This window comes from Prionailurus viverrinus, chromosome C1 (assembly GCF_022837055.1).
Source record: "Prionailurus viverrinus isolate Anna chromosome C1, UM_Priviv_1.0, whole genome shotgun sequence".
Taxonomy (NCBI): domain Eukaryota; kingdom Metazoa; phylum Chordata; class Mammalia; order Carnivora; family Felidae; genus Prionailurus; species Prionailurus viverrinus.
In genome coordinates, this window is record NC_062568.1 from 179,026,108 (window position 1) to 179,038,191 (window position 12,084).

Genomic DNA, 12,084 nt, shown 5'->3' on the forward strand with positions numbered 1-12,084 from the left:
TTCAAAAATTTAAAGTAGAGGGGCACCTAGTTGGCTCAGTCGGTTAAGCATCCAACTTCAGCTCAGGTCATGACCTTGCAGTCCATAGGTTCGGGCCCTGAGTCGGGATCTGTGCTGACACCTCAGATTCTTGAGCCTGCTTCAGACTCTATGTCTCCCTCTCTCTCTGCCCCTCTCCCGCCTGCACACTGCCTCTCATAAATCATAAACATTAAACAATTTTTTTTAATTTTAAAATAGAACTACCATATGTGGTCCAGCAGTCCCACTTCCAAGTATATATATCCAAAGGAAATGGAATCACTCTTAAAGAGTTATCTGCACCCCTGTATTTACTGCATTGCAGCATTATTCACAATAGCCACGATTTGGAAAAAACCTAAGTGTCCACCAATGGATAAATAGATAGATAAAGAATGTATAGTAATACACACACACACACACACACACACACACACACACACAGGAATATTATTCAGCCATAAAAAAGGAAGAAAATCCAGTCACTTATAACAACATGAATGAACCTGAAAGGCATCGTATATAGTGAAAACTAAACAGGATGCCCTCAAGGTTCACCCATGTTGTTATGTCAAAAAAAAAGACAAATACAGTATGATCGCATTTATATGTGGAATCTAAAAGTGCCAAATTCATAGAAACAGAGTAGATTGGTGGTTTCCAGGGCCTGAGGAGTGGGAGAAATGGGAAGATCGTGGTCAAAGAGTACAGATTTTCTGTTATAATTAAATAAGTTCTTGGAATCTAACATATAGCATGGTGACTATAACTAACAATACTGTGTTGTATACTTGAAATCTGCTAAGAGTATAGGTTTTAAATGTTCTAACCACACACACACACACACACACACACACACACACACAATAATGAATGTGTTAATTAGTCTAATCGTGGTAATCGTTTGCAATATGTTTATGAAATCACACTATATACCTTAAACTTACACAAAGTTATATGTCAATTCTATCTCAAGCTGAAGGGAAAATAAAATCAATAATCTAAGCTTACACTTTAGCAAACTAAAGAAAGAAGAGCAACATTAACTTAAAGCAGCAGAAGAAAATAAATTATAAAAATTACAGAAAAAAATCATTGAAATTGAAAATTAAAAAAAATAGAGGAAACTCAAAGCAAAAGGCACTTCTTTGAATAGATCCATCAAATTGCTCGCTCTCAAACTGTTAAAAAAAGTTTAAAGAAAAGGGGTGCCTGAGTGCCTCAGTCAGTTGAGTGTTTAACTTTTGATTTCGGCTTAGGTCATGATCTCACGGTTCATGAGTCTGAGCCCCACATAGGGCTGTGTGCTGACAGTGCAGAACCTGCTTAGAATTCTCTCTCTCTCCCTCACTTTCTCTCCCTCCCTCCATCTCTCAAAATAAATAAATAAACTTTTAAAAAAGTTAAAAAGAAAAGGGGCACCTGGGTGGCTCAGTCGGTAAAGCATCTGACTTTGGCTCAGGGGGTCATGATCTCACAGTTTGTGAGTTTGGGCCCTGCGTCAGGCTCTGTGCTGATAGCTCAGAGCCTGGAGCCTGCTTTGAATTCTGTGTCTCCTTCTCTCTCACCCCTTCCCAGCTCACACTGTCTCTCTCTCTCTTTGTCTCTCTCTTTGTCTCTCAAAAGTAAACATGAAAAATTTTTTTAATTAAAAAAAATTTTTTTAATGTTTATTTATTCTTGAGACAGAGACAGAGCATGAACAGGGGAGGGGCAGAGAGAGAGGGAGACACAGAATCTGAAACAGGCTCCAGACTCCAAGATGTCAGTACAGAGCCCGACGTGGGGCTCAAACCCATGAACCGTGAGATCATGACCTGAGCCAAAGTCAGACACTTAACCAACTAAGCCACCCAGGTGCCCCCCAAATTTTTTTAAATTTTTAATAAAATAAAAAGATCAATAAAATTGATCCAACTTCTAGCCAAGCTAACCAAGAAAAAAGAGAGAGAATATATATTACTAATATCATAAATGAAACAGGAGTCCCCTATATATTAAAAAGATGATAAAGAAAAATTATGAAATTATATTTCCACAAATTTGTTATCTTCAATGATGAAATGGACCAATTCCTTGGAAAACACAATCTATCAAAACTCACATATGGAGAAATAAATAATCTGAATAAGCGTGTATCTATTAAAGAAATTGCATCAGTAATCTTTCAGACAGCACTTGGCCCAGGTGATTTCACTTGTGAGTTTTTAAGGAATAAATGATACAAATTCTCTAAAATCTGTTCTATAAAATAGAAGCAGAGAGAACACCTCCTAACTCATCTTATGAGAACAGCATTACTCCTCTAATACCAAAACCAGATAAAGACAATATGAGAAAGGAAAACTGCAGATCAGTATTACTCATGAATATAAGTACCAAAATCCTCAACAAAGTATTAGCAAATTGAATCCAATGAAGTATAAAAAGAATTATATACCATTACAAAGTGGGATTTATCCCAGATATGCAAGGCTGGTTCAGCACTTGAAAGTCAATTAATGTAACCTATCACATCCACAGACTAAAGAAGATTATAGAATTATATCAATTGATGCAAGAAAAATACTTGACCAAATCCAACACCTATTCATGATAAAAACAACTCAGCAAACCAGGAATAGAAGAGAACCAACTTGGGGTGCCTCACTGGTTCAGTTGCTAGAGCATGCAACTCGTGATCTCAGGATTGTGAGTTAAAGCCCCATGTTGGGCATGGAGCCTACTTAAAATAAAAATTTTTAAAAATTGGAGTGCCTGGGTGGCTCGGTTGATAGCGCATCCAACTTCAGCTCAGGTCATGATTTCGCAGTTTACAAGTTCAAGCCCCACAACAGGCTCTGTGCCCTCAGCTCAGAGCCTGGAGCCTGCTACAGATTCTGTATCTCCCTCTCTCTCTCTCTACCCTTCCCCTACTTATGCTCTGTCTCTCTGTCTCTCTCTCTCTCTTTCAAAAATAAACATTAATTTTTTAATTAAAAAATAAAAAATGATTTTAAAATTATTTAAAAGTTAAAAAGAAAGAGAATCAACTTAATTTTATAAGGAATCTAGGGGCGCCTGAGTGGCTCAGTCAGTTAAGTGTCTGACTCTTGATTTCTGCTCAGGTCATGATCTCAGTTTATGCATTCGAGCCCCACATCGGGCTCGTTGCTGACAGTGCAGAGCCTGCTTGAGATTCTCTCTCTTTCCCTCTGTCATTCTGCCCCTCCTCCACTCATGCTCACTCACTCTCGCTCTCTCTGTCTCTCTCTCAAAATAGATAAATAAACTTAAAAAAATAAAGAATATCTACAAAGAACCTACAGCTACCATCATACTTAGTGGAGAGAAACTAGATGCTTTCCCCTGAAAATCAGGAATAAGATAGGAATGTTCCTTCTCACCCTTTCCCATTCAACATACTGGAAGTTCTAGATAATGCAGTATGATAAGAAAGGAAATAAAAGGTATATAGATTAGGAAAAAAGAAATAAAACTGTTTTGGTTTGTAAATGACATGATTGTTTATGTGGAAAATCCCAAAGAGTCAAAAAAAGTAGAATAAGTTACTATAACAAGGTTGCAAGATACAAGGTTAATATATAAAAATCAGCTTTCTAAATGCAGGGTTTTTCTTTTTTTAAAAGGTATTCCACATGTTGCGCATACTTTTAACCTGTTCCCTTAAAACATCCTAGTTTGGAGCCTATAGATTACTGACCATAAGAATTAAAGATTTATAAGTCAATCAGAGAAAGACAAATACCATATGATTTCACTCATATGTGGAATTTAAGAAACAAAACAGATGACCATATGGGAAGAGCAGGGGAGAGAAGAGAGGCAAACAAACCACAAGAAACTCTTAATGATAGAGAACAAACTTTGGGTTGATGTAGGGAGGTAGGTGAAAGATAGGCTAGTAGGGTGATGGGTACTAAGGAGGGCATGTGTTGTGATGAGCACTGAGTGTTGTATATAAGTGATGAATCACTGAATTCTACTCCTGAAACCTATATTGCACTGTATGTTTACTAACTACAATTTAAATTTTATTTTTTTTTTATTTTTTTTTTAACATTTATTTATTTTGGGGACAGAGAGAGACAGAGCATGAACGGGGGAGGGGCAGAGAGAGAGAGGGAGACACAGAATCGGAAGCAGGCTCCAAGCTCCGAGCCATCAGCCCAGAGCCCAACGCGGGGCTCGAACTCCCTGACCGCGAGATCATGACCTGGCTGAAGTCGGACGCTTAACGACTGCGCCACCCAGGCGCCCCGCCCCTACAATTTAAATTTTAAAAAAGAATGAAAGATTTTATGCAAAATTTAAAATCTGTATAAACAAAAGTCTATCATATGATTTCACTTATATGTGTAATCTAAAAAAAACAAAACAAATGAATAAACAGAAAGCAGAAACAGACTCATAAATACAGAAAACAAATTGGTGGTTACCAAGGAGGAGGGGAGCGGGGAGATGAGCGAAATGGGTAGAGGGGAGTGGGAGGTACAGACTTCAGTTATGGAATGAACACATCGTGGAATGAAAGGTACAGATAGGGAATATAATCAGGGGTTTTCTAATAGTGTTTTATTTCTAGTAGTATTATATGATAGATGGTCACTACAGTTGTGATAACTTAAGGAGTTGTTGAATCATTGTTGTTTACCTGAAACTAGTGTAACATTATGTCAACTATACTTCAGTTTTCAAAAAAGAAACATCTTTTATATATATGAAAAAATATGTATATAGGAAGGCAATTGACTTTTATATATAATACATGTCAGTTGCCCCCCTATATCCCAGCAATGAGCAATTGAAATTTGAAATAGAGGGGCACCTGAGTGGCTTGGTTGGTTGAGCATCCAACTTTGGCTCAGGTCATGACTTTGCAGTCTGGGAGTTTGAGCCTCACATTGGGTTCTCTGCCATCAGCGCAGAGCCTTCTTCTAATCCTTTGTCCCCCTCTCTCTGTGCCCCTCCCCTGCTTGTGCTCTCTCTCTCAAAAATAAATAAACATTTAAAATATTTTTGAAATGAAAAAATATATATTGGGGCACCTGAGTGGCTCAGTCACTAAGTGTCTAACTCTTGATTTTGGCTCAGGTCATGATCTGACAGTTGTGAGATAGAGCCCTGCATCAGGCTCTGCACTGACAGCACGGAGCCTTCTTGGGATTCTCTCTTTCCCTCTCTCTCTGCCCTTCATCTGCTCACTTTCTCTCTATCCAAAAATAAATAAATAAACATTTTTTTAAAAAATAAGTAAATAAAAATAAAAACAATATATTTACATTAGCACCCCCCCCAAAAGTACTTAGTAAATCTAACAAAATATGTGTAAGATCTATATGAGGAAAACTATAAAATTTTGATGAAAGAAATCAAAGATCTGAATAAATAGATATTCCGTATCCATAGATAGGAAGATTCATTATTATTATTATGTTAGTTCTTCCTAGGTTGATCTATAGATTCAATATAGTCTCAACCAAAATCCCAGCAAGTTATTTTGTGATACTGAAAAACTCTTTCTAAAAGCTAAAGACCTAGTATAGCCAACACAGTATTGAAGAACAAAGCTGGAGAACTAACACTACCCAACCTCAAGACTTGCTGTAAAGCTACAGTAATCAAGGCAGTATGGAATTGGCAAAAGAGTAGACAACTAGATGAATGGAACAGAATAGAGAGCTCAGAAATAAACTCACACAAATATAGCAAACTGATCTTTGACAAAGAAGTGAAAGATAGTCCTTTCAACAACTGGTACTGGAAAAACTGCCTCCACCTGCAGAAAAAAAATATGTATAGACACTGACCTTACCTTACACCTTTCATAAAAATTAAAATAGATCAAAGGCATAAAGGTAATACATAAAACTATAAACCTAGGATAACATAGAAAATCTAGAGACCTTGGGTTTAGCAATGACTTTTTAGATACAATACCAAAAATATAATGCATGAAAGAAAAAATTGAAAAGTAGGACTTCATTAAAAGGAAGAACTTGTGGGACAGTCAGTTAAGCATGTGACTTTGGCTGAGATTATGATTTCACAGTTTGTGAGTTCAAGCTCCACGTCCGGCTCAGGGCTGACAGCTCAGAGCGTGGAGCCTGCTTCGGATTCTGTGTCTCCCTGTCTCTCTGCCCTTCCCTCGCTCACACTGTGTGTGTGTGTGTGTGTGTGTGTGTGTGTGTGTGTGTGTCTCAAAAATAACCATTAAAAATTTTTAATAAAAAAAAGGAAGAACTTCTGAGTGAATAACACTGTTAAGAAACTGAAAAGACAAGTCACAGACTGGGAGACAATATTTGTAAAACATTTATCCGATAAAGAACTTGTATCCAGGGGCACCTGGGTGGCTCAGTCGGTTGAGTGTCCGACTCTTGATTTAGGCTCAGAAGGTGATCTCATGGTCGTGAGGTCAAGCCCTGTGTAGAGCTGAGCACTGAACATGGAGTCTGCTTGGGAATCTCTCTGCCTTTCTCTTGCCTCTCCCCAGCTTGCACACACTCGCTCACTCTCTTTCTTTCTCAAAATAAACATAAAAAAAAAAAAGAACTCGTATTCCAAATACATAACTCTTAAAACTCAATAATAAGAAGACAAACAACTGAATTTAAAAATGGGCAAAAGACTGGGGCTCAGCTGGTTAAGTGTCCAACTTCAGCTCAGGTCATGATCTCATGGCTCATGAGTTGGAGCCCCGCCTCGGGCTCTGTGCTGACAGCTTGGAACCTAAAGCCTGCTTCAGATTCTGTGTCTACATCTCTCTCTGTCCTTCCCCAGCTTGTCCTCTGTCTCTTTGTCTCTCAAAAATAAACATTAAAAACACTTTAAAAAAAAAAAAAAAGGCAAAAGACCTGAACAGGTGCCTCATGAAAGAAGATACAGAGATGACAAGCATATGAAAAGATGCTCAGTATCACATGTCATTGGGAAAATGAAAATTAAAACAAAAAGGAGATACCACTGCATACCTATTAGAATGGCTAAAATCCAAAACATTGACAATACCAAATACTAGTAAGGATGTGGAGCAACAGGAACTCTCATTACTTGTGGGAATGCAAAAGGTGCAGTCACTGTGGAAGACAGTTTGACAGTTTTTTACAGTTTTTTAACTGTAAACAGTTTTTTACAAAGCTAAACATAGTCTTGCCATCTGATCCAGCAATCATGCTCCTAGGTATTTTACCAAATGAATTGGAAACTTATGTCCACATAAAAACTTGCATACAAATGTTTATAGCAGCTATATTTGTAATTGCCAAAAACTAGAAGCAACCAAAATGTCCTTCAAAAGGTGAATGGATAAACCTACATCTCATACAATGCAATATTATTTACCAATAAAAAGAAGTTAGCTATCAAGACACAAAAAGAAATGGAGGAACCTTAAGTGTTCTTAAGGTTCTTAAGACTGGTTGGTGGAAGCCAGTCTCAAAGGTTACATACTGTGGTTCCAAGTATATGACATTGTGGAAAAGGTAAAATTATAGAGACAATTAAAAAAAAAAAGATCAGTATTCTTAGGGGGAATGAGGAGAGGGATGAAAAGGTAGAGCTCAGGAGATTTTTAGAGCAATGAATCTATTCTGTACAGTAATAATGGGCCCATGATACCATGCCTTTGTTAAAACCCAGAGAACTGTATATCTCGGTGAAGCCTAATAGAAACCATGGTCTTCAAATGATAACAATATGTCAATGTAGGTTCATCAAATGTACCACACTAATGTAAGACATTAATAATAGGGGAAATGGGAAATGGGGATAGGAGTATGTAAGAAGTGTACTTTACTGTACCATCTGCTCAATTTTCTGCAAACCTAAAACTGCCTAAACATGAAGTCTTTTAATTTTAAAAATTGCTTTTAAAGATGACAGAAGGAAAAAAAAGTACTCTCTCCCATAATTCTGACATCGAAAGATAACTACTACTAAGACATTGGTATAAATATTCCTGGAGATTTTCTAATCATTTATATGCACACACATACACTACTACTACCACTACTTTTTTTTTTTTACAAAAGTAGGATCATAGAATATTAACTATATACAGGTTGCTTATAATTCTCACAACAACCCTAAAGGTTATGATTTCTGATTTATGGATAAAGAAACTGAGCTAGTAAGTGGCTGAACTAGGTTCAATTCCCAATGTATTTCATTCCAAAGCCTATATGCTCTTACCACTACACCTCTTTGTCAGACATAAGACCTACTTTTTGTTCTATCTTTACTTCACATTTTACTCCTTCATAAGATACACCATCTTTCATATACTATACTACCTTCATACGGTGACTTTCACTTCATATGGTATACATGCCCTTCCTGTGGTATACTTCTTAAGTCTCTGCACTAGTACTTTGTATAGAATAAGAAGTGGTGGCCCAGCTCCTTTTTGCTCCAGGGAGCTGCAGTGGGAAGCAAACAATGGAACTAGCATACTTTTCTGACAATAATGCGGCTTCCTATCTCCTATATAAGCAGCTCTCAAAAGTCAGGTGTTTGTAAAAATTATTTCTGAGACCTAAGGAGACTGAGGGGAAAAGGTGAGGGATAGAGGCAGATGAAAAGGTAGAGAGAAGTGAATTCATGCAGGGGCCTGGTGAAGGAAGCAGTCTCCAGTGGGTTTAGTGGAGGCATAGCATGTCTACCCAAAAGAGACGGTAGTATTCAGAAGCATTCAGTGAATTGATAGTAGCCAATTCAGCCAGTACCTATGTGATCAGTAGACTCAGGGAGACTTTAAAGAAGACCTGTCACTGTCCCATCTCTCGGCACCTATAGGGGACACTCTGAGGCTCCGGACAATTCTGGAAGCAATACAGAAGCACATCCATTCTTCCTCCCTCATCTTCAAACTGGCCCAAGATGCATTCAAGATTGCTACTCCCACAGACAGTAGTACTGACAGCACCCTGCTCAACGTGGCTCTGGAGCTGGGGTTACAGGTATGGAGGAGGAGTGGGTCATCCTCACTTTAGGCTTCTGGCCTTGTGATAAATGGTAAAGATAAGATCCCAGAGGCACTGGGCATGGGCCAAGTCTGGTTCTTTCTGTGTCCCCAGAGCACAACTTTTAGGGTAGACCTCTAGGTGAAGACTCTCTAAATTGGGCTCCATTTTGAAGTTGAGGCCAGAAGAAATGTAGCTTTAGGCTCCATAGGGTCCCCATCTTCTCCCCACCCCCTCCTTATCCCTCCAAGTCAAATCAAGCAAGGTGTGATAATAAGGACTTTATTTGTTATAGGTCATCAGAGAAGCCTTCTATCTGATTGGTGGGAGGGGTGGGACAGAAATTAAACCTGTCTACTTATCAGGAGAGAGATGGCTGCTTAAAGCACTAATAAATACTTGTTGCATAAATGAATGGCAAGGGGATGTGGGGATGTAGAGGGCCTAACAGTTAGGCCTAGCCCACTGGAAATGCCTCTTTTTTGCCCAGGTGATGAGGATGACCTTATCAACTCTTAACTGGAGGCGCCGGGAGATGGTGCGGTGGTTGGTAACATGTGCTACAGAAGTGGGTGAGTCTCCCACCTCCCTCTACCCCCAGGGGACAGGAGCTCCTAGGCCCTACTCTTGGGACAAGACAGCAAATACTTAGAGCTCTCATATTCCTATTACTGATGGGGCTGGTGGTAGGAAAGATGGCCTTTGTTTAGCTGGCCCAAGCTCTGCCCTCACTGCTTAGACATACCCTGATGTCAGCAGCACTTTGACCCTCTGATCAGAGACATGTATGAGAGATTGAATTTTCAGCCACCAGTATGTAAGTGCACCCTTGGGCGGTAGTTGGCCCAGTGGTTTGGTCCCAGTCCCTGTCTATGCCTCTGAAAAACCTCAGGCAACTTGGAGGCTCAGGCCCCCATTTAGAGCCCAATGTCCCAGCATAAGACCATACCCTGAGAGGCCCCTCTGCAGCCAGAGCCCCCAGGCAGATCTGCAACCCCTGCACTGGGACAGGTAGACTACAGGCTCTGTTGCTCCATCCTTGTGAGGCACTAACAGCACCTGCAGAAATCTTCAACCCTCTGACTTGGGGAAGGAAGGGATGGGAAGAGACCCCAAACAGGGTCTGGCCATCTGGGATGCTCCCTAGTTTGCCTCAGATCATCTCAAGGCTACTGAGGAAAAGGGAGAACTCATCTCTGCAGGCCAAGTTCTGACCCCAGATGGTAATCTGGGCAGACCTGGATGGAGACCCGGATGGCCACGGCTGAGCTCAGGCTCTCCCTGACAGGTGTGCGGGCCTTGGTGAGCATTTTGCAGAGCTGGTACACACTCTTCACTCCCACTGAGGCTACTAGCATTGTGGCTGCCACAGCTGTATCCCACACCACTATCCTGCGCCTCAGTCTTGACTATCCACAGCGGGAGGAGCTAGCTAGCTGTGCTCGCACGCTGGCTCTACAGTGTGCCATGAAGGATCCACAGAGCTGTGCCCTGTCAGCCCTTACACTCTGTGAGAAAGACCACATCGCCTTTGAGGCAGCCTACCAGATCGCCATTGATGCTGCCACTGGTGGCATGACGCATTCACAACTATTCACCATTGCCCGCTACATGGAGCTCCGTGGCTACCCGCTACGTGCCTTCAAATTGGCCTCTCTGGCCATGAGCCATCTCAACCTGGCCTACAACCAGGATACCCATCCGGCCATCAATGATGTGCTCTGGGCGTGTGCCCTCAGCCACTCTCTGGGCAAGAATGAGCTGGCGGCCCTCATTCCGCTTGTGGTGAAGAGTGTGCACTGTGCCACAGTGCTTTCAGACATCTTGCGGCGTTGCACAGTGACTGCACCTGGCCTGGCTGGTATCCCAGGCCGCCGCAGCTCTGGAAAGCTCATGTCCACTGACAAAGCTCCACTCCGCCAGCTGCTGGACGCCACCATCAATGCCTATATCAACACTACACACTCACGCCTGACACACATCAGCCCTCGCCACTACGGAGAGTTCATTGAGTTTCTGAGCAAAGCTCGGGAGACCTTCCTGCTGCCCCAGGATGGCCACCTGCAGTTTGCCCAATTCATCGACAACCTCAAACAAATCTACAAAGGCAAGAAGAAGCTGATGCTGCTGGTACGAGAGCGCTTTGGCTGAGAAAGCAGACAGTTCACTGCCAGGGCAGCCTGGGCTCCCAAGTACCACAGGTCAGGCCAAGGACACCAAAACATTTGTCCACCCTGAGAGGACTCTGAGCACCTGTGGCTGAAGCCAAAGGACCACAGGGCTAAGCATGGGAAAGTCCAACTCTAGCCAATATGCCTTCCTTGGCAAGGTTCTCACTACAGCCCACTGTTCCTGAAGGAACTGGGCCCTGCAGATCAATCAGAAACCCCACAACATGCCACCTCACGCCCCTATATCCTGCGTGTCCTGGGCATTGGCCCACTCTCCCTTGGCAAACACAGAACACTGTTCCGTCTCAGGGATTGCTTAACCAGAGAAACAGAAGCATTTATGGTACTGTAAATACTATAGTTTATGTGTTGCCAATTACATTGTAAAGTTGTAACTATTTATAATTCTGGTTCTAATTTGATGGGTACTTGAAGTAGCTGTGGGTGGGAAGATAGGCTTGTTTTCTGAGGAGACTCACAACCATTTCTCAGGTTTCCCTTGCAGAGTATATACTGTTTGCAGAGGAAGAGTAGGGGTGGCAGGGAGAACAACGGCCAGTTATAATAAATCCCAGGTCCAGTCTATGCAGAAACCCAGCCTGCAAACACGGGTCATCTATAGCCCAGTGGTGGGAGAGGGGCAGGGCCAGTACTGGACTTAGACTCTTGCCTCATGAAGCCATGAGAACAGTGAAGCTCTTGCTCCTGCTACACACAGGTTCTCTAGGAGCCTGTTGAGCTCCTGAGAAACAAGTTCAAGGGGAGAGTGAAGGTCTGGGAGGCCACTGAGCTCATACTCATATTTATCTACTCTGGTCATCTTTGTGTTAGAGAGTATCTGGTTTTATCTCTAGTTATGTATGCGTGTGTATGTATCTGTATGGCTAAGTACATATATCTGTGTGTGTAGATAGATCTGTGCATACCTG

General features: G+C 41.4%; 1 protein-coding gene across 1 annotated transcript in view; it reads left to right on the forward strand.

Annotated features, from left to right (window-relative positions):
• The window catches only part of ZSWIM5 (zinc finger SWIM-type containing 5), a 247,516-nt gene extending 235,432 nt beyond the window's left edge, over window positions 1–12,084 (forward strand). Inside the window, exons 12-14 of the mRNA XM_047872875.1 lie at window positions 8,818–8,981; window positions 9,475–9,556; window positions 10,273–12,084. Of these exons, the coding sequence (XP_047728831.1) occupies window positions 8,818–8,981; window positions 9,475–9,556; window positions 10,273–11,135 (1,109 nt within the window). The 3' untranslated portion in view covers window positions 11,136–12,084. The remainder of the gene's footprint in view (window positions 1–8,817; window positions 8,982–9,474; window positions 9,557–10,272) is intronic.